Below are 26,661 nucleotides of genomic sequence, written 5' to 3'. Positions count from 1 at the left end.
CTGCAAAGTCAGGGACACTGCCAGGGAGGCCGCTCCCCCCACATCCCTCCTGCCTGCCCCTTGCTTGTTAATTGCACCTCTTAAGAAGTTGGTGTCACCCCATTTCAGCAACAGGGGCCTGAGGCTGGAAGGGCAAGGGCCTGCCTGGGGACACGCAGCCAGCTGATGGGAGCCCAGGGTCTGCCGGCCCGTGACAAGTGGGCATGGCTGGGATGTGATGCAGCGGTGTGGGCAAAGTCGACAGGACCCCCAGGGATAAGCGGTGGCCCTCCTGGGGGGGCCGGGGGTGCAGGGCCTCCACACCCCTGTCAGTCTGGCCCTGTGGCTGAGAAGCGGGGCCGCGGGATGACATACAGCCTAGGGCATGTCTTGCTAGCCCCATGCCAGCGAGGACACGGGCAGATGGCGGGGCACCTGGTGTGGGCTCCACATGGCTGGGCACCAGGAGAGCCCCTGCCCGCTGCCCGCCACAGCTGGGGCAGGGGGCACTTGGGCTATTTGCAAATAGCGATTTATTTTCTGTTGTCACTGGATCTCCAACCTGAGATGTGGATACAAGGGGCCCAGGAGTGTGTGTCCCTCTCACTCTGTCTCCAAGCATCTGACGGCCCAGCCCCACCTGAGGGTGACTCCTTCACCTCCTCGCCCCCAGCCCTCTATGCAGGCGTGCCCTCTCTCACAGCACATGGTCCCTGACCAGGGATTGAACCCACAGCCCCTGCATTGGATGGAGAAGCCTTAGCCACCAGGTCACCAGGGAAGTCGCTTGCCCCACCGTAACGTACATTTGCATGCTTCTTGTTTTGAGCCGGATTGAGCCTGTTTTGATGGACTCATTTCATATCTTGGTCATTTTCTCTTGAGTTGTTGGTCTTTTCCTAACTGATGGGTGAGAATTCTTTGAATGTAACAGAAAGTGTCTTTTTGTGAGGTGAGATGCAGATATTCCCACAGTACGCTATTTATCTTTTTATCTTGTGCCCCCCACTCGCTGCCAAGCATCTGCCTTTTATTTTTACGAGGTTGGATATATCCGTCTCTGGTTTTTGTATAATTCTTGGAATGATTCGGTTTACAGGGTTTTTTCCTTCTTCTTCTAGTAGTTTTGTGGGTTTTATACTTTTTAAAGCTGTCGTCCATTTGGAACTTATTTTAGTATCAGGAGTGGGGTAGGGAATCCAAACATATCCCCCAAATGTCTGTTTAGTTGTCCTAAAATGATGTATTTGTTATATATTTTGAATTATTTATTGGATAATCCGTTCCTCCTCCTGGATTTCACCTGCTCCCGTCTCACATTCGCACGGAAGCCTCTTTCTGGGCTTTCTCTTCCATCATCTGACTGTCCATGGGTTGTGTTAATTACTGTGTTCTAGAGTGTATTTTCGGATCCCACATGGCCTGTCTCCCTCAGTATGCTTATTTTAAAATTTTTTCCTGGGTTTCTTTGCTTGCTCAGAATTACTTTGGCAGGGCCTCCTGATTTACCCAGAGAACCACCAGTCGGCACTCCAGCGGGGCCCCCTCGACGCACCCCCGCGCCAGGCCACCGCCCCTGACCTGCGCCAGCGGCCCCGCCCCCTGCACTCCCTCGCGCAGAGTGCGCAGGCGCGGCGCTGTCCAGCGTGCTGGACCGTGATTCGGCCCCTGCCCCTGGGGAGTGGAGCGTGCGGAGGGCTCGGCCCGGGCGCAGTACCTTCCTGGGTGTCCTCTCCTGCCTGTGGGAAGAGACACGGTTCTGGTTGAGCCAGGAAGCTCTGCGGGCCCAGGCGTGGCCCCATGCTCACATGCATAGCAGCCCACCCTGTCGGACAGACTAGAGAGACCCAGTGGCCGGAGCAGGTGGGCGGCACTAGGCAGGGGTGTCCGGGGGGCGAGGAGCCGGGCCTGGGGCTGATGGCTCTGGCCACTCTGCTGACTAGTCGTTCCGGAAGGGGCCGGCAGCGGGGCAGAGAGGCAGCAGCCAGGGGGCCCTCGGACAGACCCTGCAGCCGGGAGCCCTCGCGCTGACTGGAGCTTCCAAGAAACCCCACCCTCAGGAGGGTCAGGAGTGGCAGCCCGAGCCCGAGGCCCAGGACCTGGGCAGCAGATGGCTCCGTAGCAGGGTCTCCCCTCACCTGCACTCAGCGTTCCCCCAGGGCCAGGCTCATTTCCCAGAGTGTCTGACCTGGGGGAGCCTCCCCCCGCCCCGGGAGGAACCAGCCCCCTGACCGGGAAGGCTGCACCTGGATGGGTGAGGGGCAGGGGCCCAGAGCAGGGGCCGGGCTGGGGGGCAGACCCTGTGTGTCCTGATGCAGGCTGGGAGAAGCGCCTCTGCGGCTGGCAGCAAACCTCGGCCAGCCTGGCCTGTCAGCAGGAATCCTGGCTAAAAATACCCCGGTCTCAGAGGCCTGCCTGCTGCTGCAGCCGCCTTAGAGCCCCCTCCTCAAGCCAGACATTGCACACATGCCCTTCAGCCCCGGGGGAAGGCGGGCGATAGGGCTGGTTGAACAGACAAGGAAGCTTGGAACTGCACCTGGAGAGTCCCAGGCAGGACTCTAGTCTCCAGGACTGGCCACTGAGGCCTCTATCACTTGAAGGCAAGATCTGGGCCCTGTCCTGCTCCCTGCTCGTGACCCTGGGCATGGGGCAGGAGGCAAGGCGAGGCTCGCTCCAGAATAGGCTGGGGTGTGGGGCATGGCCCTCTGTCCTGTGGCTCCAGGGTGAAGAGCCATTTGCCAAGGGCAGAGCCTCGGGACCTCAGGCTGAGCCCCCGAGCAGGGTGTCGGGGCGGTGGGTGAATCCCAAGCTGGCTCTGCTTCAGCTGCCTGCTCAATTGGATGTCAGTCCCTGCGGGCTTCTGGGTGACCCTTCAGTACAGAAGTGACCCCAGGACAAGGCTTTCCCTCTGGAGCTCAACCTTCCCATCTGTATCCTGTGAGAGTGAGAGGACCCGAGTCTGGAGAGACTTAAGGGTATCTGGAGTGGGCCTTCAGTGTGTTTGTTGAATGACTAAATGACTGAGAAATGGAGTGGATGAAGGCACTGAGGGGAGGAGGGCCAGGGACTTCACAGTACACTCAGGGGGCGAGGGCTGAGCTCCAGCTGGACTGGCCCTACCCTGCTCTCAGCCCCTCCACCCAGAGAATGGAGTCAGTCTTCACGCCCCATGGACTGCGGCAACCTGGAGAAGGTCTCAGGGTCCAGGGAACCCCAGGAAAAGCAGCACTGGGTTCTCACTCAGCCCAGGTCGGCCCCACAGGAGCCTCTCCCTATGGCTCCGGGTGGGTCTGCATGGCCCACCCTACCCTCCACTCATGCTCACTCCACCTGGCAGCCCCGGCCACCTTCCCCAGCCTGCTGGGCGCTTGTGGGCCCAGTGCCCCCTCCCCCGACCCGGTTTTGACCACTGCCGGGCTCCTGGTGTGAACAGCGGCTCCCGATTTAGCTGTCACTGCTGGGTGGGTGGCTCTGGAAAGATCCGCATTCCCTGCAGGCGTGGGGGAGGGGCGCGAATCAAGCCTGCAGCCTGGGGCGAAGCCTGGGGACCCTGCCTTCCAGAGTGCGGCCCCTGCACAGACTCTGGGCTCCCTGGGGACCAGGAGTGTCCTACTCAGGCCCCAGCCTGGCCCCAGCTGGTGCCCAGGCAGGGGCCGGCGTCCTACACTCTCTGAGACGGGACATTGTGCCTGCCCACGGGGACTCAGCCCAGCCTGGGAATCAGGAGAAGGGGCAGGTGCAGCCAGGGGCAGGGGGCAGGGGCCAGGGCCACAGCTCCACGCAGCCCCTCCCCAGGCCCAGGCTCCCATCCCAGACACTGGCCATGAGACTGGGGATTGGGGCTGCATGAGGGCCACCATGGTGTCATGCACACACCTCCTGTGGGTAGGAGGGGCACTCCCTGCAGGGTGAACCCCTGAGGCCACCCTGTGGGAAGAGGCCTCTGACTGCTGTGGAGGTTGGAGGTGTTCAGAGCTGGGCAGGCCCAGCGGGATGCAGGGGATTCGGCTGCCGGGGGTCGAGCTGTCACCCTTTCCCTGCATGGCCCCGGCAGCTGCTGCACGTGGCTTTGATGAATAAGAGATGAGGAAGTGGATTAATGGTGGCCTAATATCAGCAAAACTGGGCAGAGGGACTCCTCAGGGGCACAGGGCTTATGGTGACAGGGACCAGAACACCCTCTGCAGCCCTGGGGCTGGGGTGGGGGACAGGGAGCGTCTAGGTGAAGCGGCGGGAGGGGCTGCCGGGACGTGGGTCTACCCAAGTCCCCTCGGCCTCCACTGTCCTGTCTGTAAAGTGGGTGGTGGTGGTGGTGTCCGCACCACAGCACAGAAGGGGATGATGCACTCCGCAGGCCTGGCACAGAGTTCCTCTGGGCCTTGAGCAGGCAGCTGCCCTCCACTGAGAGGCCAGATGGCAGGCCAACACCCCCCAGCTCCCTGGCACTGGGATCACACTCCCAGCCACCCACTCAGTGCCAGGAAGGGTCACATTGGAACAGCACTTGGGCAGAATCAGGTCCTTCCTCAGGTGATCCTGGGCGGCCTGACGTGCGTGCAGCAGAAGCCGCGCCCCGTGCCCCCATCCTTCCCCAGACAGCCATCAGGGGACCACGTGCCCCGAGTCCCACACCAGCCACCAAGCAAAGCCACCGCAGGCCTGTCTCTGAGGATGGAACACGGCCCCTGGGAGTTTCCGAGCAGGTTCAAACCCATCACCAGGTACCAGCCACGATGGAAGTGTCCCCTGGTCCAAGCTAGGTTGTGCCAGAGGACCTGGAGGCTTGAGGGAGACTCTCGCGTGCCCCCTCAGGGGTGGAGGCCAGGAGGCGTCAGTGTCCACCTCATCCACGTGCTGCCCCGAGCTCAGCGAGGCCAGGGCCTGGGCCGAGGTCACACAGCCCGCAGGGCCTCTCCTGCCTGACAGGCTGATCTCGGGGGCTGGTCCCCAGGATGGGGTGGGGGTGAGGCAGCCAGGAATGTGGCCTCACCGGAGGGGCAGAGCGGGAGAGCTGACAGAGGCCACTCCCTGTGTGTGGCAGCTGTGGGGCCAGCTCAGGCAGCTCAGCCCAGGTTGGGGTACAGGCTGTGCAGCCCTGAGAGGCAAGGCGTCCACAGGCTCCCGGCCCCAGAGACACATGTCCAGAAAGCCTGGGCAGCTCATATCGGTGTGGCCTGGACCACAGTCTGTCGTCTCTTCATCCCCTCTGGGCAGCCTAGCAGCCGGTCTGCAGAGTGCGACCAGGCCCTTCCCATGGTGTCTCCAGCTCTGGCCCCAGTTGCTGACCCCCAGAGGCTGCAGCACGTCCCCTAGGCTTTCCTGGGTGTACCCACACCCTTACCACACACCCACCCCCCGCAGCCTCCTGCTGGAGGCAGGCTGACCTGCCACCCAGCCCTGCCCAGCACCCCTCTTCCTGCAGGTCCACACCCATCTCCCCCTTCCCCAGCCAACACCCATGGCCCCCACACAGGGGTCATCTCCCAGGCTGGGCAGCCAACGGGGGGGGGGGGTGGGGGGGGTGGGGGGGCGGCGCTGGCCGTGGTGCTGACTTGGGAGACACAGTCTCCCAGTGTCCTTTCCTGCAGACCACAGTGGCTTGCAGGCCTCAGCCCACTCCCACCACACAGACCTTTGGGTGCGTGGCAGGCCCAAGCCCCAGGCCAGAAGGGCCAGAACATCTGAGCTCGGTGGGTGAAACGTGTGGCCCCAGAATGGGTGCCCCCCCACTGCTGCCAGGAAGGGCTTTGAATCTACAGGCAGGCAGGGTACAAGCTTTAGCAGTGGTGGGCCCACCCGGGGACCTAGATGGTTACAGCCACCCAGGAGCATTGGGTCAAGGCCCACACCTGCCCTAACCTCAGAATGACGGCCACTGAGTGTCACGCGGCCAGTCCTCTGGCCTCAGGTGGGCCTGAGGGGAGAGCTTCTTCCCGGTCCGGGAGCTGCCGCCACATGCAGGAGCCATGGGGGAAGCGCTGACACCAGGGACAAGCCTCTGCCTCCTGCCAACCCTGTGAGCCCGACCGCAGGTTCCCCGCCTGCACAGTGGGGGACACGCCTCCACATGGCGGCAAGGATCACTGGTGGCATCCAGCATCCATTGGGGAGGCAGCTGTGCATGTGTGGCTGGGGGCAGGCCCAAGGACACCAACGCTAGGGATCCTGACTCCCGCTTACCTCCCATGTTTCTGGGAATCGAGTGTGCTCCACAATGACCCGGTAAGCCAAGCCTGGAACAAGGGTGACTGGGGTGCAGCGGGCAAAGGTTGGTGCCACATGCAGCACTGGAGGGGTTCAGGCACCAGCAGTGGTGTCCAGCCCGTGAGGCTGCCTGTGACTCTGTGTGCAGACGGGAACACTGGACTCAGAGAGGCCCCACCTGCCCTTGGAAGGCCAGCAGGCCTTGCTCTCCCATGCTCTGCCGACCTCGCCCAAGCCTCCTCTCCGGTCAGGAGGGAGGCAGGTCTGATGGGGAGGCAGAACGTGCCAGACCTCCCAGTCATCAGCCCCTCAGCCTCTGGGGGACACTGGCTGGGTTCCCAGGGGGATTCCCAAGCCCTCAGCCAGGATGCTGCAGCCACAGGGAGGACCCAAGGCTGCCCCGAGCACAGGATCCCAGGGACGCCCTGCCAGCGAGTCCCCATCCATGTGGCCCTCGGGCAGCCTGCAGGGATGCTGACCCGGGGGCTGGCTGAAGACTCAGGAGAGCTCCCCCTGCAGAGGAAGGTGGGACAGCTGTGCAGGTGTCCCTGGAGTGTGAGGGTGCGTCAGTGGGTTCTCTGGCCCTAGAGTCTGGCCTGACTCTGTGCAGGGTTGGGGGGCACCAAGCAAGTGGGCTCTGAAGAGGACCTCCTGGAAGGGAAACGACATCCACGGGAGGGGATGGGGCGGGGTGGGGGCGGACACCTGTGGAGGTAGGGGCAGGCCTGAGCCTGAGCCTGAGCCCCATCCCTGGGTCACAAAGACAGGTGGGGCCCTAGGAAGTCGGCGAAGCTTCGAGCCTGTTTTCCAACTGAAAAATGGAACAAGGCTACCCCAGCAAAGGGCTGCTGGCGGAGCGGGTTGGCCTCCGGTGTTTATTGAAGCGAGGAAGGGCGTCGGCCACGCCGAGGCGCAGCCCGCGTTCCCCGGCCTGTGGACAAAGCCCTGAGAGGTAGCTGGCCGCTCGGGGAACCCCAAACGCCGCGAGCCCGGGCCGCCACGCCCTCGACCCGCACCCCGAGCCGGCTCGGCCAGACCGCCATCCCCGAGGCCGCCTGCAGGGGCCGCCGCCTCTTTAGAAACGCGCCGCCTTTGTCCGGGCCGCGCGGCGCCGCTGCACCGGGCGGGCCGAGCGCCTCCCCGCCGCCCAGCCCGCGTCCCCGGCCCACGCCCCTCCCGCCGGCCCGGCCCGGCCCGGCCCGGCCCGGCGCGCGCAGGTGGGCGCCTAGCCCGCCGCCAGGCCCCGCCCCGGCCCGCCCCCGGCCCGCCCCGCCCGGCCCGGCCGGCGGGGACCCGGCGGAGCGCTCGCGCGTCAAACCACATGATCCCATAAAACATTCATCGGCTCCCGGCCCGCCGCCCTCGCCTCCGCGCCGCCGCCCGCAGCCCAGCCGACCGGGCGGAGCGCGCAGCCTCGTCCCGCGGCCGGGCCGGGGCCGGGCCGGAGCGGCGGCGCCTGGATGCGGACCCGGCCGCGGGCGGACGGGCGCCGGCCCCGGAGCGACTTTCGGTTCCCGACGCGCCCCGCCCGACCCCTACGATGAAGAGGGCGTCCGCCAGAGGTGAGTGCCGCGCCCGGGCCGGCCGCGCGCGGGATCTGGGCGCCCCTCCCTGAGACTCGGGGCGCGCCCGGGCTTCCGGGGGCTGCGGAGGGTCACCGCAGTGCCGCCCGGCCCCGGGAGGGCGGAGCCCGCGGCGGCAGGAAAAGTTGCCGCTTTCCGGGAAAGTTGGCGGCGGTGGCGGGGCCGGCGGCGGGGCCAAGGTGGGGGTCCGCTGTCGGGAAGGGTGGGTCCCGCTTCGGAGCGCCCGGCCGCTAAGGGGTTAACTAGCAGGTCTGCAGAAACGCGGGCACCCAGCAGGGGTGGGGGTGTCCAGCTGCCTCCCTCCTCGCACCCCGCGGACTCGGCTCAGGACCTCTGGTTTTTCTGGGGTCAGACCGCAGCGGGATGATGGGGGCGTCGGCGACAGTAGAGGGCGCGGAGGGCGGGGCTGACCCAGAGCTGTCCCCCACCCAGGGGGCGGATGAGCAGAGGTGCAGGCAAGCACCCCTCATCCGCAACCTGAGGGCCCCTGCGGGCTGCGCGGAGGGGCAGGGGACGTGGAGGGGCTCGGGACGTGGAGGGGCTCGAGCACCCCCTCCCTGGCGGCTCCCGCGGGACCCTTCCCCTCTACCTGGTGTGAAGGGCTGGGGGCGGGTGGGGCATGCGTTTCCTGGAGGGTGCGCCCCTGGTCCCCCCCCCTTCATGTCCGTGGTGCCGCAGGCTGCACACGTTTCTCTGCACGTGCTCATGTCCACAAGGCTGCACACTTGCACACGCATGTGCACACGCGTGCCAGGCTGCCCCGCGTGCACGCGCGCACACGCTGTGGTGCACATCCACCCCCGCCCGCACGCCCACGGCCCCGCGTGCACATAGCACGGGCGCTGTGGTCGCCTCAGTGGGCTCATGCTGGGCGCACCTGAGCACGTGTCCTGGCGGGGAGGCCGGGCAGCCGGAACTCAGGGTGGGGGAATCCGGCTGGAGGAGCCGCCCGGTGTCCAGGGATCCTCCATGCCCAGCCCCGGAGCCTGTGTGGCCTGAACTAGACATGCGTCTGCACGTGTGTCTCTGTTCTCATGACCGCGTGCTCCTGTGAGCACAGCGGCGTGTCTCCTCTGCCCCGGTGCAGGTGCCCTGTGTGCCCAGGCAGGCCACGGCCGGCTTCCCCCGACCCGGGTCTGTGGCAGAGCCCCGGGAGCCATGTGCTGGAAGCTAGTTCAGTGCCCAGCCCTGGGCTTGAGGCCAAAGAGGTGTCTGATTGCCCCCCTCCCCCCAGGCTGAGGCAGAGCTGGCTGATGGGGGCTGGGGCCCCCCTGGGTGGGGAAGGTCCACTTCACACCTCGAGGTCAGGGCCTCAGTGCCGTGACACACAGGCCAGCCCCTGGCACGCCCTGGAGTCTGCCACTTGGTCCAGTTCAGGGAGGGCATAGGCCCACCCCACAGCTGACCCACGGTGACCTCACGAAGGGTCTGTCCCCGGTGGCTGGTGGTCTCCGCAGCAAGAATCCTCTGGGTGAGGGGTTCTATGGTGGGTCACCTGCCTCAGCTGCTGGAGTGGAGGACTGAGGTAAGGATGCAGGTTACCCGCTCTCACCGTGGAGAGCAGGACCCCAGGCCAGGGCTGAGAGAGGTGGGGCCACACCACCTGGCCCCCTCCAACAGGGCCAGTCTTTGTCTATAGAATGAGGACAAGCAGCTCGTCCCTATAGGCTGTGGGGTGGGTCCCGTGATGGGGCAGGCAGTGGGGGCTAGCTGCTCCCTTTCTTAGCCTCAGTCTTCCCATCTGTAAAGTGGGTACCCTCCCCACTCCTGCTCCACTGGAGGTGAGAGAGGAACCAGTGCCCACTTGAGGCAGGAGGCTGCTCACAGACCCCAATTCCTGGGTGTGGAATGGCAGGAGAATCAGGGCCTGGATGTGGTCCCAGCTCCGCCACCGGCGTGGTGTGACCTTGGGTATGCGGTTTACCTCACTGGGGACATGGGTCAGTGATCAGGCCTCCCTCGGGAGTAGCTAGGGACACGTGAAGGGTGAGGCCCCCACAGAGTGCTGGCCCCAGTGCTTCTGCCTGCAGCCTACTGGGAGCGCCGGCACCCCGTGCTGGTCCGCAGTCCCACACAGGGAAGTCCTCCTGGAGTCCTGCACTGCCAGCAGGGCGCTCCCCACTAAGATGGGGAACAAAGGCCCACGGAGGCCCCTGGGGAGCTGGAGAAGGGAGGGTCAGGTGGGGGCCGAAGGGAGAGAGGGTGTTGCAGGAGGGGGGCATGGCCACGGGTGTCCCCCACACCAGGCTGCTGAACCCCGAGCTTTAGCTTCCTGACGCGATGACCAGTGCCAGCCGGGGGCCTGCGGTCAGGGCTGGCTCTCCCTGTGGCCATGGAGGAAAGGTGGAGCAGGTGACCCTGGGCTGGGAGTCTCAACCAGCAGGAGGTCTTTCGGCGGGGGGGGGTCTGTGGGAGACATGCTGGGGCTCCAGAAGGCAGAGGGGAGTCCCCCCCCCCGGGGGGTCTGTGTTTCCAGCTCTCCTGGGCCTGTAGCCAGAAAGCCCTCACAGAGACTCAGTCTGTGCGTGCACAGGGGGTCAGGAGCCCAAGGGGAGAATAGGGGTGTCACTGGGAGTGGGGCGTAGGTGTGAGTGGCTCCCCTGCCCCTGGGCCCCGTCCTGGCCTTCCTGACTGCTCTTGGCTCTGCAGTCAATGTGCCCTGACCTCCGGCCCCCAGGTCCACCCGCTCCTCCCCTCCCAGCGGCCGGTCCCCAGATCCCACCTTTGCTCCTGGGTGGCCCTTCACTCACTCCCTCCCCGGCTCTCCTGGCCTGTCAGACCCCCTCTGAACCCAGCAGCTGAGGACCGTGGCCCTTGCCCATCTCGAGCTGCTAGGACTGAGTGCTTTTGAAGGGCAGGTGAGCACGGAGCTGGAAGCACCCGCCCGGGCCCAAGGGCAGGCAGCACCCGCAGCCGCATCCCCACTGCCGCTAGAGCCTGTGGGCCTGGCCGGGCGTCCTCTGCCTCAGCTTGTTCCTTGGTCTCTGTGTCCTAAACTCTGCATGTGACGGGACCCGCTCCTGTGTGTCCGGGTGTGCGGGTGAGGGTGGAAGCCCTTTCCGAGGACCTGCCTTCAGTCATGCGTCCTACGTGGCCCTGGCCTCTCACCACGGCCGCTTGGGCAGCAGGACCAGAGACCGGGTGCACACCCCACGCAGGGGCCCCATAGGAGGCGGGGCCTGGCCCAGCCCAGCCCACCTGCCCAGAGCCGGGCTCCAAGGGCCTCTGACGCCCCGCCTGGGCCTGCCAGCCGCACCCTGGTCCAGCCCTGGTGCCCCCGGCGCAGTGGGCCGGCCTCTCCCCTGCTGCCTTCTGACAGCCCCCTCCCCGGCCCTGCAGAGTCCTAACTGCCATCTCCTAGCAGGCCTGGGGTGGACAGTGGGCCATGGGGGCCCTGGCCACTGCCTTGCCACCTGCCCACCCTAACCCAGAGGTGGAGCTGAAGGAGCCAGGCAGCCGCACTCACGCCCGGCACTTGCCCTGCCCCAGCCAGGCCCTGGCACGTGCAGCCAGGCCCATGCTGACATGGGGAGCCCAGGACAGGAAGCGGGGTGTCCCAAGCTGACTCAGCTTTGTTCAGGCAGCCGCCTGGCGCCCCCGGGGCGGGGGAGGGTGCTCCTTGGCCCAACACCATCACAGAGCAGGCTCCAGGGGATCTTGGTTCCATGGAGTGTTGGGGGGATTGGACGAGCGTTTCGTGGTCAGGCAGGTTTGGGACTGGCTGGGTAGGAGGTGCTGATGGAGCTCCTTTATTGCAGGGCATTGGATGGGCAGAGCCCCTCTGACGGGCACCCTGTATAGCACGCTCAGGGCCTGCGGTGCCCAGGAGCCTGCTTTGGGAACTGGTGGCTGAGATCCAATGGAAGGGCTTGGAGGGGGACCTTGGGGCCCCCACCCAGGGCCCCGGGGAGGATGGGCTGTCCCACACAAGCCCTGCAGCCACAGACCTGGTAGGCGGAGGGACCTTGCTCTCCTGGCAGCAAGGCAATGTGCAAATTTAACCTTTGGGTTTATGGCTCTATTTCTTTGCAGCAAATGTCACGGGAAATGTCAGGCTGAGGCTGAAGCTGATGGGTGAGGGGCCCATCGAGGAAGGGGTGGGGTACTGAGGGGCTCGAGCCATTGCAGGGCCCTGGGTCCCTCACCTCCTCCAGGGAGCCCTCTCAGATTGCCCCTCAACTGCTTGGGCCCAGCACGGTGTCCCTGGTCTGTCCCAACCCTTGCGACCTTGCTGAGATGGTGCCTTTATTTACCTCCCACCAGAGCCCAGATGGGACAGGCTCGGGGACCTGCCAGAATTCTCCCCGGCCTGAAGTCTGGCGGCTGTTGGATCAGCCCGGGCAGGGCCAGCCTGCTGTGTGACCTTGGGCAGCACCACCCTCTCCCGGCCACCAGAGGCCTCGTCCATGACCCACGGTGGCCAACTCCCGGCCTGGTGCCTTCGTGGGTGGGAAAACGCCCTGAGTCAGAGGTGTGTGTGGTGCTGGGTGTGTGTGGGGGTCCCGTGGGGGCAGGGGGCTGGCTCATGGCATCCTGTGGCTGCTCCAGTAGCAAGTAGGTGCTCAGCACACACACAGAGAGGACTTGCATGGCGGGGCGGGGCTCGAGGCCAGTAAGCAGTCCACAGCCCCTGGACCTGCTGGCCTCCGGGCCGGCCAAGCAGGGCCAGCTCTGAGGCCTCAGCCTGGCCTGCCACGGAGAGCCGTCTGGGCCTCAGCTCCCAGGGGTTGGTTAACAAATGTCCGCTGCCTCCGGGCTGTGTGCCAGGCGCGTGCGGATGAGGGGAGTCTCAGGCCCCTGGGCTGCCACCCCTGGCAGCTCAATACCCGTTTCCCTCCACGTGCCTCTCTGGGGGTCTCAGGCTCCCCAGCTTCAGTCTGTCTGGTGGTCATTGCCCTGTACCACACATCCCTCCACCCCTGCATCCGGGCCCAAGGCCCAGCGTCCTGGCCACCTCCCGCTACCCTTCCCCAAGGGCAAGTCCAGTGTCAAGCTGGACCCCTCCCCACCAGCCCCCTGTATCCCTCCCCGGGGGTCTGCTGCAGACTGGCCCACTCCGGGGCCCGTGGCCACGGACGCCCACGTGTGCTCGCCGCCATCTCATCTTCCTTTCAGGCTCTGAGACGCTGTCCTAAAACTCGCTGCCAGCCAGGCTCCTCCTGTCCCAAACTCTCCTGTGTCCGCCCCCTCTCAACGAGGCCTGCATTCGGGGTCTCGTTCAGGAAAGTCTCTTCCGCTCTGGCTCCCGGGTCCCAGCATCTGGCACTCACACACCTGCCTCCCCCCCGTCCACGTCTCCAAGTTCAGCCCAGGGCTGGCATCTGGGCGCAGGCTGGGGTGGGTGCAGGAACGGTGGGGTGGCCCTAGGGAGTGCCCTGAGTCAGTGCCCAGGGCCCTGGGCGCCAGTGGTCTTTGGGGCCAGTGGCAGTTGAGCACAGGCTGGGTGCCCAAGGTGGCCCCCAGGGTGCAGGTCTGCAGAGGGTGCCCACGTGCGAGCAGTGCTCTCCACGAGGGCGCAGGAGCCCTGCGTGAAGAGCCTGGGCTTTGGCCCCAGGCCAGCCATGCCCCAGCAGGCCCCTCGCCCTCTGGGCCTCCCTGCCACTCAGGAGGTTTCGAAGGGAGTCAGTGGAGACTGCTGCCCAGGGCCCCACTAGGGGCTTGACTGTCCTAGCTCTTGGGGCCCCTTTCTGCTCAGCCGGGAACCCCCTGCCCTGCGCTGGGCCATGCTATGGGAAAAGAGGCTATGATGGCGCTGCCTGAGACCCCCATGTCCTGCCCTGCCCCCAGGATATCAGGTGGCACTCAGACGGGAGTGTGGGTGCCCCCACCCGTGTGCCCCATCCGGGCCCCCACCCACCTGCCCACCCGCCGCGTGGCAGCCTCCCCTTGGGATGGTCAGTTTGGCCTGACAGCTGAGGCCAGGCTTGGGGAGCACCCTCCTCAGCCCTGCTGGTGGGGAGAGCTGTGCCCCACGCTTCACACGACATGAGGGGCAGGGGGACCCCCGACAGGTCCCTGAGGGCGTCTGGCTTCCAGCTGCGTCCCCGGCAGGGTCCCATGCAGGGCCGCGGGGACCTTGAGATTCCTGTGACATAGTCAGGCCCTCGGGTCCCAGGGAGATGCCTGAAAGTCCACAAGGGTCCCCAGAGGAGCTGGCATGGGCGCTGGCAGGCTGGTGAGGAGCCTGAGGCCTGGGCCCCACTGGGCCCCCAATGAGGCCACACTGGGACCCCATCCTGGCCCAGGACCGGGGACTCCTGGTGTGAGCAGAAGCCCCAGGACCCCGGGATGGCCTGCCGTGTGGGGCTTGGGAGGGCGGGGGCGGGGTGGGGGTCAGATGAGTAGAGGGGCCAAGAGGGGTGCAGGGAGGGGTGAAGGGAACTCGAGCTGGACGGACGGGGCCGTGGGGGTGGGGGTGGCGAGCTCCAAGCTCCCACCAGCGGGCGCAGGGTCCCTGGCCAGGTCCAGGCCTCACATCATCTCCCAGCCTCAGCCCCAGTTTCTGCCAGGCAGAGGCTGACACGGGGACAGGTGTGACGAGCGTCTGGCTTCCTGCGGGAGAATCTGCAAAAGAAAAACTCTCCCCAAAGAGCCGTTCCTGCTGCGTCCCTCCCGGACATCACCAAGGGCCCGTCACAGCCGAGACAGATGGTGGCCCTAGGGACCGCACTCGTCACCTGCTCGCGGGCAGCAGCCTGGGGGTTCGGTGCCTCTGCGGAGCCCTCCCTTCAGCACCAGGCCCCATTCACAGACCACAAACCCGGATCTGAGAACCCGAGGTTGCTGGAGTCCCCGGGCTGAGCAGGGAGAGAGGACGTGAAATAAATTAGGAAAAATCTGGGCGAAAAGGCAAAAGTGTGTCAGGCTGGGCAGAGGGCGGAGGCCCAGGTGGGAGCCAGGTGGGCGACAGGCAGGGCCTCAGCAGGGCCAAGCGGTGTGACGTGCAGGTGGCCCCCAGTGCCCAGCTGCAGGGCATCCCCAGCAATGCCCGGGGCCTTCCGGGGCTGCTCCCCAGCCCGACCTCGGCCTCAGGCACTTCTGGGCCCCGGGGGCGGGTGCTCAGGAAACCAGGCCAGCCTGCCTGCCCCGCCCTGGGGCGCCTGGCACAGCGGCCGAAGTGCCCTGACCTGCTTTCCACCAGCAGCGGCACCCGGTGCTCCCACCCTCGCTGGTGAGAAGCCGCCAACGAGCTCCATCCCAAATTGATTTCAAATAAGGCAGAGTTATCACACAATCATATAGGAATAATTTATCACTCGTTAATAAAAGAGCAATTACTTATTCACGTCACCCACCCCTTCCGCACGCCGGGCGTTTGGATGCAGGCACACGACTGGGGCTCGCATAGAGGCAGAGGGGAGGCCTGTCCGCGCTCTGCCAAGGTCAGCGGACCCCCACCCCAAGGCCCCGGGGGTTTTCCCCCAGCTTCCCTGCTTCTAAGGGTCCCCAGTCTGGGGTCAGGGGTCGGATCTGTGACCCGGGAGCACCCAGGGTGGGGGACTCTGAGGGGCCCGGAGCACGGATGATCTTCAGGCTGGAAGCGATCCCTCCGAGAGCCTGGATTTCCAAGGCCTCGGAGCCGAGCGCCTGACGCTCCCTGGAGACCGGGGGCGTCCTTGGCCACCCTTGGCCGAGCAACGGCTGAGGAGCAGCCAGCCGCCCGCCGCGCGCCGGAGGCTTGGGGAGCATCAGCCCCAGTCTCTTCCCCCGCCCCGCACCTTGGAAATGCTGCCGCTAACCCACGTTCCTCTTCACCTTCTGGCAGAGACACTTTACTTTCTTCTTTTTATTTATCTCTGTTTCTGAGGTTTCGCTGCCAAGCCTGCAGTCTTTTTAAAAAGATAACACCGTGGTCGGCCGCATCTTGCTCAAAGTTAAAGCCTGCGCCGGGCCCTGGGAGGCTGGTCCTGGGGCTCTGGGGCGCGGTCCTCCTCCAACCCACCTGCTGCCGCCGCGCCCCCGTTCTTCCAGGTGGTTACCCCCACGTGTCCATGGCTCCGCCCCCAGCCCCCGTTCTCTAGCACACTCGCCAGCAAGGCTACCAGTTGAATTCATAGCCAGTGTTTCCTAACCCAGGCCACGTGGCTGCTCATCACCGCGTGGCCACGGGGGGGTGACCCCTCGCTCTGGCATGGCCCTTGGTTTTTCCTGGAGTTTACAGCTGACTTTGCCTTTTGCCCTTGTCCCAGGTGCCACGGCAGGCACTCTGCTGGCGGTCTGGTTTCTCCCCGGGGTGGAGGGAGTATCTCCCTCCAGGCCTTCACCTGCCATCCCCTCCCGGGCCGGGCACGTGGCCGTCCCTTCACAGCTGCCCCTGACTGCCCTTCACTGCCCAGTCTTTCTTGGGGTTTGTGTTTCTCTCTTTCTGGGTTCACGTCCAGTTTTAGCTGAAGCACATTCCACTGTCTAAAAAAGGCCCCGTGAAGAACCAGCCTGTGAGCCCTCGAACATCAGCAGGTCTAAGCCGCGTGGCCCACTCCAGAGTGAGCGTGCAGCCGTGTCGCGGTTCCTCTCCTGACCCTGAGGCCTGAGGTCGCGCCATGAATGTCCCACGTCGTGCCAGGCACTCGCCCAAGGGGGTCTCCAGCTCTGGGCAGCTCTCAGCGCCATCCCTCGGCAGCTCCCCTCTCGTCATCCGTCGTCTGCTCTTCTTCCTGGAGTTCCCCGAGGCAGGTGTTGGCTCCGTGCTCGTCTGCTTCTCTTCCGTTCTTGTCTTTGTTGCTGTTGTTCTTTCTGGAAGGCTTCCTTGACCTTGGTTTCCAGACTTCCCATCGATTTCTGTGACTTCAGCAGGCCTATCTTTAGCTCCCGGGGCTCTTCTTGTTTCCTGCCGGCTCCTTTTTCATAGCACCCTGTTCTTGTTGTATGGCCCCCTCTGTCCCCGTGAGGACACCAGTTGGATTTCCCGTTTTCATCTACTCACCGCAGTTTCTGCTTCCTCTAGAATCATTTCCACTTTGTCAGCATTGGCACCTCTTCCAGACACCTGGTTTTCTGGTAGTGTTTACCAGGGAGGCATGGAGGCTGGTGGGGTGCTCTGTTGAGAGAGGGGCCATCGACTGGTGGGTGTGGGTGATCAGGCAGGAGCTGCTCTGCACGTCCCAGAGGCCATGGCAGAGACCAGGGCCGTCGCTCCTTGGGGTCCACCTTGGGCAGCCCACGGGGTGGGACGCTTGGGCTGAGGCAGTGGTGCTCGGGAGGTCGGGGAGCCCAGAGCCTGCGCTGCACAGGGGGCTCAGCGGCTCATCCGCTGCAGGGGCTGCTTCCCCAACAAGCTCTCTGGGTCCCTTGGGGCTCGGGGCCTGCCCTGGTCACTTGGAGTGGCAGGCGGCGGTCTTGCACGCTGTGCCCAGTCACCTGATAAGCCCCTGAGCGTCCTGCTGGCTCCCCGTGGTCACTGCCCCTCCATCAGGCTCTGCGCCCACGTCTGAGGTGTGGGGTTGATGGCCATCTCCTCGCTGCACTGGGGACATGTAGCTTAGCCCCCAGGAGTGAGGGGTGTCGGTGCCTTGGGTGTTCCCAGGAGGCCCGCTGGCGCTGGGCGCGTGTAAAGCTGGGTGCCAGGGTGGACAGAAAGGGCCTCCTGCGACAGCCCTGCACGACCCACGGCCCTGATGCGGGAGTGCTCGGGGCTGCCTCGTGTCCACCCTGCGCTGGGGCAGGAGGGTCCCTCCCCCTCCAGGGCTCGGGGCCGGGTCACACGGGCAGCAGGGCGCTCGCTGGCCCGCCAGCACCACACGCCCACTTGGTGGGAGGAGGGGACAGAGAGCCAGGTTTGACGTACTTCCCCCAACGTCAGGATCCAGGCTGTGGCTGACAGCTCTTCCCATTTAAGGACAAATAATGAAAGTGGGGCACCTTGGTCAGGAAAGGGGAGAGGCCGTGGCGCGCGGGACCTCCTTGCCAGCAGGCCTCCCCGGAGCCTCCCGTGGACACACGGTCGCCCGGAAGTGGTAGCCTTGGCCAGCGGCAGCGTCTCGGGCTGAGGGTCCGGGCCCCCCGCTTGCCTCTGGCCGGGGTGCTCCTTGGGCCTTGCCGCTGCTCCCCACCGTCTCCCTTGCCGGTCGCTGCCCCACCCAAGCGCTGCCGCTCACAGCCCCCAAGCACCCCGCCCGGGGTTAGCCCGTCTCGGAGCGCAAACCACCCCGGTCAGGAGCGTTTGGGAAGACTTGGCCCTCCTGGGACCGCAGGAGCAGGCTCCCAGTCCAGCTGCCCCTCGGGTCAGCGGTGACCGCAGCAGTCAAGAGCCAGGACAGGCTGATCCCCAGGGTGAGCGGTCCAGAGCCTCCAGAGCCCAGCGTTGTCTTCTCAGAGCTGAGTAAGTCCTGCTCTGCAAAGGCTGCCGCTGGCTTCCTCGCCCATGCCGACAAGGGCCGAGGGCTCAGGAGCCGCAGAGGCGGCAGCCCATCAGCTCCCACCACGAAGACCGGCCGACCCCTCGGCCCGGCCCTGGGGCTCCCACGCCTGCCGGCGTCCCCTCGCCACAGCAGCCCCGGGGCTGTCCAGCGGGCTCACCTCTCAGCCCAGATCACCCAGGCCCCAGCAGCACACGTCCAGAGAGGGCGTGTGTACGTGTGCGTGCGTGCCCACAGTGCACGCCCGAAGTGTGGGCCCCGGGCGTGGGCTCCCACACTGCAGTGGTCCTGCCAGAGGCGGCCAACAAGAGCCTCGCGGGAACGGTCAGCTTCGAGCTGACCGCAGAGGCAAGGTCCCAGGAGGATGGGGGAGGGCAGGAGCCAGCTGTCTGCCCTGCCAGGCTCGGCATCTGGTCCAGGACAGGAGCGGGCAGTGGATGGCGGTGGGGTAGGCTGGTGGGCCTGGTGGTAGCTGTGTGGCAGCAGGGCCCAGGCCCTGGCGTGGGGCATGCCCCGCCTCTGGGTCCCCCAGGGCAGGGGCATGTCGGCCAGCAGCCGGTTCCTCATCAGCGTCCACTGGGGACGCGAGCCGACCATGGCCGCTGCCCCACATTAGCACAGGACCCTGACGAGCCGGGCCGTGCGGACAGAGGCCCCCAGGTAATTAGGCAGCCGGTGTTTGCTGGTGTGCGTGGTGGAAGGAGGAAGTGCCTGCTGACTCCCTGCTGGGTGTCGGGCGTGGCCTGCACCGCGGTCCTGGGGCTGGACCAGGCTTCCGGTGTGGTGTCATCAGAGCCACCCCTCCCCCCCGCCGCCTGCCCAGTGGGGCCCCGGGTAGGTGGGCGCCGTGGAAGAGCAGGTGCCTGGACAGGGCGGGGTCCCAAGCCCTGCGTGCCAGCAGCCCAGGCTTGGCTCCAAGGCCTGCAGCCCACGCACCCCGCGTCCCGCCTGTCAGAGGGTGCTCTTGGGTCCTCGCTTGCAGCGGCTCCAGTGCACTCCGCTCTATGTCTGCCTGCGGCCAGCTGGGTTCCATGGCCCCGGCAGCCCCCCGACACCACGTGGTGGGGTCTAGTGTGCGCCTGGACCACAGGGTCCCAGCAGGGCCACGCCCAAGCCACCCTCAGAGCACGCGGGTGGGTGCGCTCTGCACCCAGGCCTCCCGCTTCTGTGTGGCCAGGCCCCCTCCACCCACCCCACCCCCATCACCCTCTGTGTAACTGCCTCCCAGGTGCGTGTTGGCTGGAAATCGGGGGCTTGAGGCAGGGCTGCTGGCTGAGGCAGGGGTAGGAGCTTTGGCTCTCTGCGGCTCAGACAGGCCTTTCAGTGCCCGGACCCCCGAGACTGGCACGCCTGCCAGTTCCTGGGCTGTGAGCGGGTGCCCCACCCGCCAGCCCGAAACCGCACCCCCTCGCCTGTAAAACAGGCAACACGCTAGTCCCCCGGAGACCGCCGGGCCCGCTCACCCCAGGTCTGCCCGTCATGAGCTCTGCCCACAGCGGGCCTGTCACCACCACTGCTCAACCCGTGTCCCGCACCCGCCTGCCACAGGGGGTCACCTTGCCCGCTAGGGATCGGGTCAGCCCACGCCCCCCCACCACCCACCCCCAAGCTGGGCAAGGGGCCCGAAACGGCCTGGCCACGTGTGCCGCACTGAGCGTGTCTGTGCCTGCCGGCCGGACGGAAGGTGGGCGGTGAGGATGAGAAACAGCAATGACCGAGGGGGACAGATGGACGTCGGGGGCGGGCGGTGAGCCTGTCGCGGGTGGGGCCGGCAGGGATGGGGCACGGGCGCAGCCACGCTGGGGAGCCGTGACCCTCTGCGGTGCGTGGACACCTCCCCCACCCGAGCTATTTCTGGCCTGGTTAAGCTGGCTGTGGCCTCCTGTTCTGCCTTGTAACCGTGGTTGGCGATGCGACCCTCCGTGGGACATTCTTGGTGCTCGAGAGGGTCCTGGGCGGGTGCTGCCCAAGCCCGCCACAGACCACCAACCCCAGGCTTCAGGACCCGTGGCCAGCTGCCCACACCTCCGAGCCTGGGCCCTGCTCCAGGAGTGGCCACGCCGGCTGCCCTTTGGGCCGGGACTGCTGGTGCCTCCTGCCCCTCCCGGCCGTTCTGTGGCTCCTTGTTTTGCACGTGTTCCCCAGGACCTGCTCTGAGTGGCAGCAGGTCACAGCTTAGCCTCTCACTGCCTCAGCTTCCTAATCTGAAGGTGGGCTCACACGCCGAAAAGAAAACGGGTTCTCGTGCGACTCCGACTCGGGCCTTTTGTACCAGCTGGTGGGCCCTCGCGGCAGCCTGCGGAGTGGGTGTCACAGCCTCTCCGTTGCCGCAGGGAGGCTCTGGGCCTCAAGGCTGGCAGCCCTGCGCCATCTCTTCGGTGCAGATGGCCTTGGAGGCCGCGCCAGGCCCGACACCTCCCAGCCTCCCAGCCTCGTCAGCCAGCCAGGAAGAGAGACCCTGAACGGCGTCTGGTCCCCAAGCCCCCGCCCCCAAGGCCCCAGGGGCTGGTGCTCCCCTGAGTGCAGCCCTGAGCCACGGACCACGGCTCCAGAGCAGGCCTGGCCTGAGCCGGAGGCGCCCCTCTGCGGGCAGAGCACCGGAGGAGACCCCGGCCATTCTGTGCGGAGGCCCCGGGACAGGAGGGCTTGGCTTTGGGGGAAGCTGAGGGGGCCTTGGCCTGGATGGGACCCAGGTCGTGAGGCTTGCAGGGGCCTGAGGGGGCCTTCTGGCCTGGCTGAGACCCGGGTTGTGAGGCTTGCAGGGCCTGAGGGGGTCTGCTGGCCTGGCAGGGACCCGGATCGTGAGGTGCAGGGCCTGAGGGGGCCTACTGGCCTGGCAGGGACCCGGGTCGTGAGGCTTGTAGGGGCCTGAGGGGGCCTGCTGGCCTGGCAGGGACCCAGATCGTGAGGTGCAGGGCCTGAGGGGGCCTTGGCCTGGATGGGACCCAGGTCGTGAGGCTTGCAGGGCCTGAGGGGGCCTTGGCCTGGCAGGGACCCGGGTCATGAGGCTTGCAGGGGCCTGAGGGGGCCTGGCGTGCCGTACCGTGATCTCTGTGAATGAGGTCCGCGCACGGGGTGGTTTTCTTACCTTGTGTGCAGGAGGTCAGCTCCCACTGGGGTCCAGTGGGGCCAGGGCAGTGGGCGGCCAGCCGGAGCCTGGAGGGGATTGAGGGGAAAGAAAGGAGAGGCAGGTGAGCAGGGCGTAGCCTGAGAGCATCTGATGGGGGCAGACCTGGAGGCCTGGGAGGCCAGGACAGCGGAAGCCAGCAGGGAGGGGCGGCGGGACAAGGGGATGGGCTGGGAGACAGTCTGGGGACAGCTGAGGGACGGGGGGTGGGGACACCTTCTAAGGTGGGAGGGATTAGGTGAGTGGTGGGGTCCAGGCCCTGGGGCGTGGCCAGGGGCAGCCTCCCGATACCTGGTGGGGCCCCCCACGTTCCAGGGTGCCCGCCGTGATTATGAACACATAACCCAAAGTTGGGCTTGATTATCTCATAAAGAGATGCCCCCTCTGCTTGCTCAGCAGAGGGGTTGCCATGGAGACCAGCGGGCAGGCCCCAAGGGGGCCAGGCCAGAGCCAATTACGGCGGCTGAGGCGAGGAGCGGGCCCACCGCCGGCCGCTGTGCTGACAGCAGGGCCCGTGCAGAGGGGCTGACCCTCAGAAGCTGGTTTCCAAAAAGCCGCCGGCTGGGCGAGGGGAGCCATGTCTGTGTGCCTGATGCCTGCCTCCTGGCAGGGCCCAGACACGTGGCCCGTGGCCTGTGGTCCTCTGGAGGCCCCTCATGGGGACGGCCAGTTCTGGTGGTCAGCCGACCTCAACCCAGACAACTTCACAGACCGTGGCTGCCGGCCTGGGAGCCCCGGGTCACGGGGTGAGGGTAACAAATCTCAGTCGGCAGGCATGCGGCGGGTTGGTCACGCTGGCGGCCCAGCCATGGTGGTGAGGTCCAGAGTCCGGCCTGATGAGGAGGACCTGCCCCCCGCCCGGCCCCCACCCCAGAGAGTCCTCTGCCACAAGGTTTTAGGAACAGGATGTACCGTTTTTATAGCACAGGCACATTCTGCGGTAACAGCAGTGAGAGGCCCCGGAGCTGGCTTCACCGGGCCCTGCCTCCCAAAGGGGGCCTGGAAGGAGACAGTAGGGAGGGGATGCCAGCTGAGATGCCACCCGGTGACCTCCTGTGTGCTGCCAGCCAGGGAGGGGCATCCAGGGCTTGCAGGGGGTGGGCCTGGGGCTTCCGTGTCCCCAGCAGCCAACAAACGGACCAGCCCCAGTGGACACACCCGGCCTGCTGGGCCTCTGGGCTTGGGGCAGGCGTCGGCACCTGCCCAGGCAGAGAGGACCCAGGAAGGGGTGGGAGCCCAAGGTCACAGTCCTGGGTGGGGGAAGCTGGCCCATGGTCCTCTCCTTTCTCCTTCCCGGCTTCAACCCCAGCACTTTGCTGGCCTCAGGTCTGCAGAATCCTGCTCTTAGCTAGCTGCCAACGAAGGTGTTAGCTGTCAATGCAGGTGTTAGCTGTCAACGAAGGTGTTAGCTGATAACTCAAGTGTTAGCTGATAAGCCGTAACCCTCCCAGGGGGATTCACATTTTAATAGACTCACTCCCGAGGCAGAAAGAACCTCTGCATTCAAAGCAGAGGCTCTAATGGTGGGGTGACAGGCAGGGAGCCCAGTGCTGGGCATGTGACCCTACCGGTGAGCCCAGCCTGGGGACAGTACCCAGGAGCGCTCTCCCACCCACTCCAGGTCTTGGGTGAGGCCCCGCGATGGAGGAGGGAAGAGGGTAGCTGCACCCCCTTGGCTGGGGCGGAACCCCTGGGAGAGTGTCTGGGCGGGAGGGTTGGGGGCAGCTGGACTGGAGTTAGCTCCTCGCCTGGGAAGGAGACAGAAAATGAGGCGGAGGGGAGGAGGCGGAGGTTCACCAGGAAGCATGCCTGCCTGGAGGGGCTCTCGGGAGGGACTCTCGGGCGGGGCTGCAGCACCCCCAGTCCTGGACCTGCCTGCCGCCTGCCCCTGCCCTCAGGGCTCCTGATCCAGGGGCTGGTGGAGCAGGTTCCTGGGTCCGGCTGTGGGACCAGACCCCAGCTGAGGGCCGAGGGGCTGCAGCTCCCAGCTCCCTAGGTGGAGGCCCCCTTGGAATCCAGACAGGCCTCGGCTCCAGGGGCTCTGGGTCACAGCCCCACCCTTCCTGCAGCCCGTGAGGACCTTCTTGGGGTGGGTGGTGCTGCTGCAGAAGCTGTCAGAAGACAGGCCTGGACATGAGCGGTAGCCCCGGGCTCGTGGCGTGAGTGGGGCCCACCTGGTGCACCGGTGTTTTCCAGGGGCTTCTCTCCCCGCCTGGCCTGTGAGCTGCTGGTGCCGGGACTGAGCACAGGCCCACGGGCTGTCTGGCATCTGCAGGTGTGAGTGTCCCTCCCAGGAGGCCTTCCCGTGGACCCCAAGTGGTGGCTGCGGCGTGGCAGCTCGTGTATTTGAGTCCCAGGCGGCAGTCAAGATTTCCCGCGGAGCTTGAGACCCCTGGCGGGTTTGGGGGTGCAGCAGCTTCCTCATGGCGGGTGGGGCAAGGATCCCCGCACTAGAGGTCCCGGGGCGGAGCCCCTCCTGCAAGCCCAGACCCAACAGGGCCCCGCCCACTCACGGGGACAGCAGCCCCTTCCGCACAGCCCCGCCCTCGCCGGCCCCACCCACTCACAGGGGCGGAATCCCACCTGCAAACGCTGGCCCCGCCCCGCCCCCTCACCGCCCTCCCCTCTGCCCACAGGAAGCCAGCTGCTGGCCTGGGTGCTGTGGCTGCAGGCGTGGAGGGTGGCGGCGCCCTGCCCAGGCGCCTGCGTGTGCTACAGCGAACCCAAGGTGACCACCAGCTGCCCGCAGCAGGGTCTGCAGGCTGTGCCCGCCGACATCCCGGCCGCCAGCCAGCGAGTCTTCCTGCACGGCAACCGCATTGCGTACGTGCCCGCCGCCGGCTTCCGCGCCTGCCGCAACCTCACCATCCTGTGGTTGCATTCAAACGCGCTGGCCCACATCGACGCGGCCGCCTTCTCCGGCCTGGCGCTCCTGGAGCAGCTGGACCTCAGCGACAACGCGCAGCTGCGGGCTGTGGACCCCGCCACGTTCCGGGGCCTGGGCCGGCTACACACGCTGCACCTGGACCGCTGCGGCCTGCGGGAGCTGGGCCCCGGCCTGTTCCGCGGCCTGGCCGCCCTGCAGTACCTCTACCTGCAGGACAACGGGCTGCAGGCACTTCCCGACGACGCCTTCAGCGACCTGGGCAACCTCACGCACCTCTTCCTGCACGGCAACCGCATCCCCAGCGTGCCCGAGCGCGCCTTCCGCGGCCTGCACAGCCTCGACCGCCTTCTGCTGCACCAGAACCGCGTGGCGCGCGTGCACCCGCACGCCTTCCGGGACCTCGGCCGTCTCATGACGCTTTACCTGTTCGCCAACAACCTCTCCGCGTTGCCCGCGGAGGCCCTGGCGCCCCTGAGGTCCCTGCAGTACCTGCGGCTCAACGACAACCCCTGGGTGTGCGATTGCCGGGCGCGCCCGCTCTGGGCCTGGCTGCAGCAGTTCCGCGGCTCCTCGTCAGAGCTGCCCTGCAGCCTGCCCGCGCGCCTGGCCGGCCGTGACCTCAAGCGCTTGGCCGCCCCGGATCTGGAGGGTTGCGCCGTGGCCTCGCGGCCGGCCCCTCCCATCTGGACCGGCGGGCCTGCCGACGAGGAGCCTCTGGGGCTGCCCAAGTGCTGCCAGCCGGACGCCATGGACAAGGCCTCGGTGCTGGAGGCTGGGAGGCCCGCCTCGGCCGGCAACGCTCTCAAGGGACGAGTCCCACCCGGCGACATCGCACCGGGCAACCGCTCTGGCCCCCGGCACATCAACGACTCGCCCTTCGGGACCCTGCCGGGCTCGGCGGAGCCCCCCCTGACCGCGGTGCAGCCTGAGAGTTCTCAGCCCCCGGGCTCCCCCACCACGGGCCCACGAAGGCGGCCGGGCTGTTCCCGCAAGAACCGCACGCGCAGCCAGTGCCGTCTGGGCCAGGCGGGCAGTGGGGGCGGCGGGAGCGGCGGGGTGGAGGGCTCAGGCGCCCCACCCGGCCTCGCCTGCGGCCTCGTCCCCCTGGCTCTGACGCTGGTGCTGTGGACGGTGCTCGGGCGCTGTTGACTGGCCCCCGAGCGCAAGGCCTCACTCAGCAGCTGGGTGTGTGTACATACGGGGTCCCCTCGCACCACCAGCCAGCCGGCCGCCCGCCCTCCCTAGCGGCGCTGCCCACCGTCCGCCTGCCTGCCCTCCCCATCTCCACCCGTCATGTTTACAGGGCACGGCGGGGCGTTTGTTCCAGAACGCCGCCTCCCGCCCGGAACGCAGTATATAGAGATATGCATTTTATTTTACTTGTGTAAAAATACTGGACGATGTGGAATAAAGAGCTCTTTTCGTAAGCTGTGGCCTCTTAGGCTAGGGGGTGCTGTGAGCCAGGGGAGGGGGGTGAGCCGGGAAGTGCCGCCCCGCCCCCTTCACGGCACCCGGAGGCCCAGGAAGGTGCGTGGTGAGGGGGGGGGGCCTGCTGCAGGTGCTGTGGCCTGGGTGGGCAGCAAGACCCCTTTCAGCCCAGCACTTGTGCCAGCAGGGACCTGGAGCGCTCCGGCCGCCGCCCCTCCCAGCCCCGCTGGCCTTAAGGCCGACCCCCATGTGCCTTGGCCCCCTCCCTCCCGGCTGCCCTGACAGCAGTGACTCCAGCGCAGACCACGCCCAGCAAGAGGAGGCTGCCTCTGTGGGGCCATCTGCTCTGGGGTTGCACGGAGTCCCTAGCGGTCCTGGCCTCCCAGCACCACTTGGCTGCCCCCACCAGCTCCCGTGTGGGTTGGGGGGCCCCAGAGGACCCTGCAGGTAGGCTCGGGTGGCCCTGACGGAGCCCTAGGCCGCGAGAGGCCCGCAGGGGGCTGTGTGCCGCCCTCACCCCTGGGTCTGGGGGCTGATGGCAGAGCCGGAGCCGGGCCTGCGCTCCACACGCCCACACCATTCTGTACACGCGTGCACTCACAGGCCAGGCAGGGACCACACGTGTGCTCACACGCAGCACAGGCAAAAATATCAACACGCACGTTTTTTCAAAACCTGGACGTAAGGACTGAAACTGGAGAAGCCATGTGGCCACCCCACCCTCGCCCAGGGGCGGGGCCTGGAGAGCCGAGGAGGGAAGAACACAGTCCACTGGGGTGGGGGTGGGGGTGGGGGGTGGCGAGCGTTGCCGTGGAGCCAGCTGGCTGCCTGTGGGCACGGCTGGGGCTCCAGAGCCCAGGGGAGGGGCAGCGGGCCGGGTGTGCTCAGCAACCAGCCCCCGCTCCCCCTCCCAGGCCCTCCGCGCCCCTCATGGGGGCTCAGACCCCCACCCCTGCCCAGGCCCAGAGCAGAATCGGGCTGCTGTGGGGAGGGGATCTCTCTGTCTGTCAGGTCCGGCTCCTTCCCCTCCACGGCTGGGTCTTCCCACCACCTTCCTGGTGGCTAGGAAACTGCAGGTGCCCATCCGCACAGAGCTTG

General features: G+C 66.5%; 1 protein-coding gene across 1 annotated transcript; it reads left to right on the top strand.

Moving 5' to 3' along the window:
- The first annotated feature begins 7,625 nt into the window (after positions 1 to 7,625).
- On the top strand, positions 7,626 to 25,562 carry RTN4R (reticulon 4 receptor). The gene is made up of 2 exons (XM_018044869.1): positions 7,626 to 7,745; positions 23,885 to 25,562. Exons 1-2 carry the CDS (start codon positions 7,724 to 7,726, stop codon positions 25,282 to 25,284), a joined length of 1,422 nt encoding a protein of 473 aa, XP_017900358.1. The 5' UTR covers positions 7,626 to 7,723; the 3' UTR covers positions 25,285 to 25,562.
- The last annotated feature ends 1,099 nt before the right edge of the window (positions 25,563 to 26,661 follow it).

Source organism: Capra hircus, unplaced genomic scaffold (genome assembly GCF_001704415.2).
Source record: "Capra hircus breed San Clemente unplaced genomic scaffold, ASM170441v1, whole genome shotgun sequence".
Taxonomy (NCBI): Eukaryota; Metazoa; Chordata; class Mammalia; order Artiodactyla; family Bovidae; genus Capra; species Capra hircus.
The sequence above is the reverse complement of the archived record's forward strand: the minus strand, read 5'-3'. Positions and strand labels throughout refer to the sequence as shown.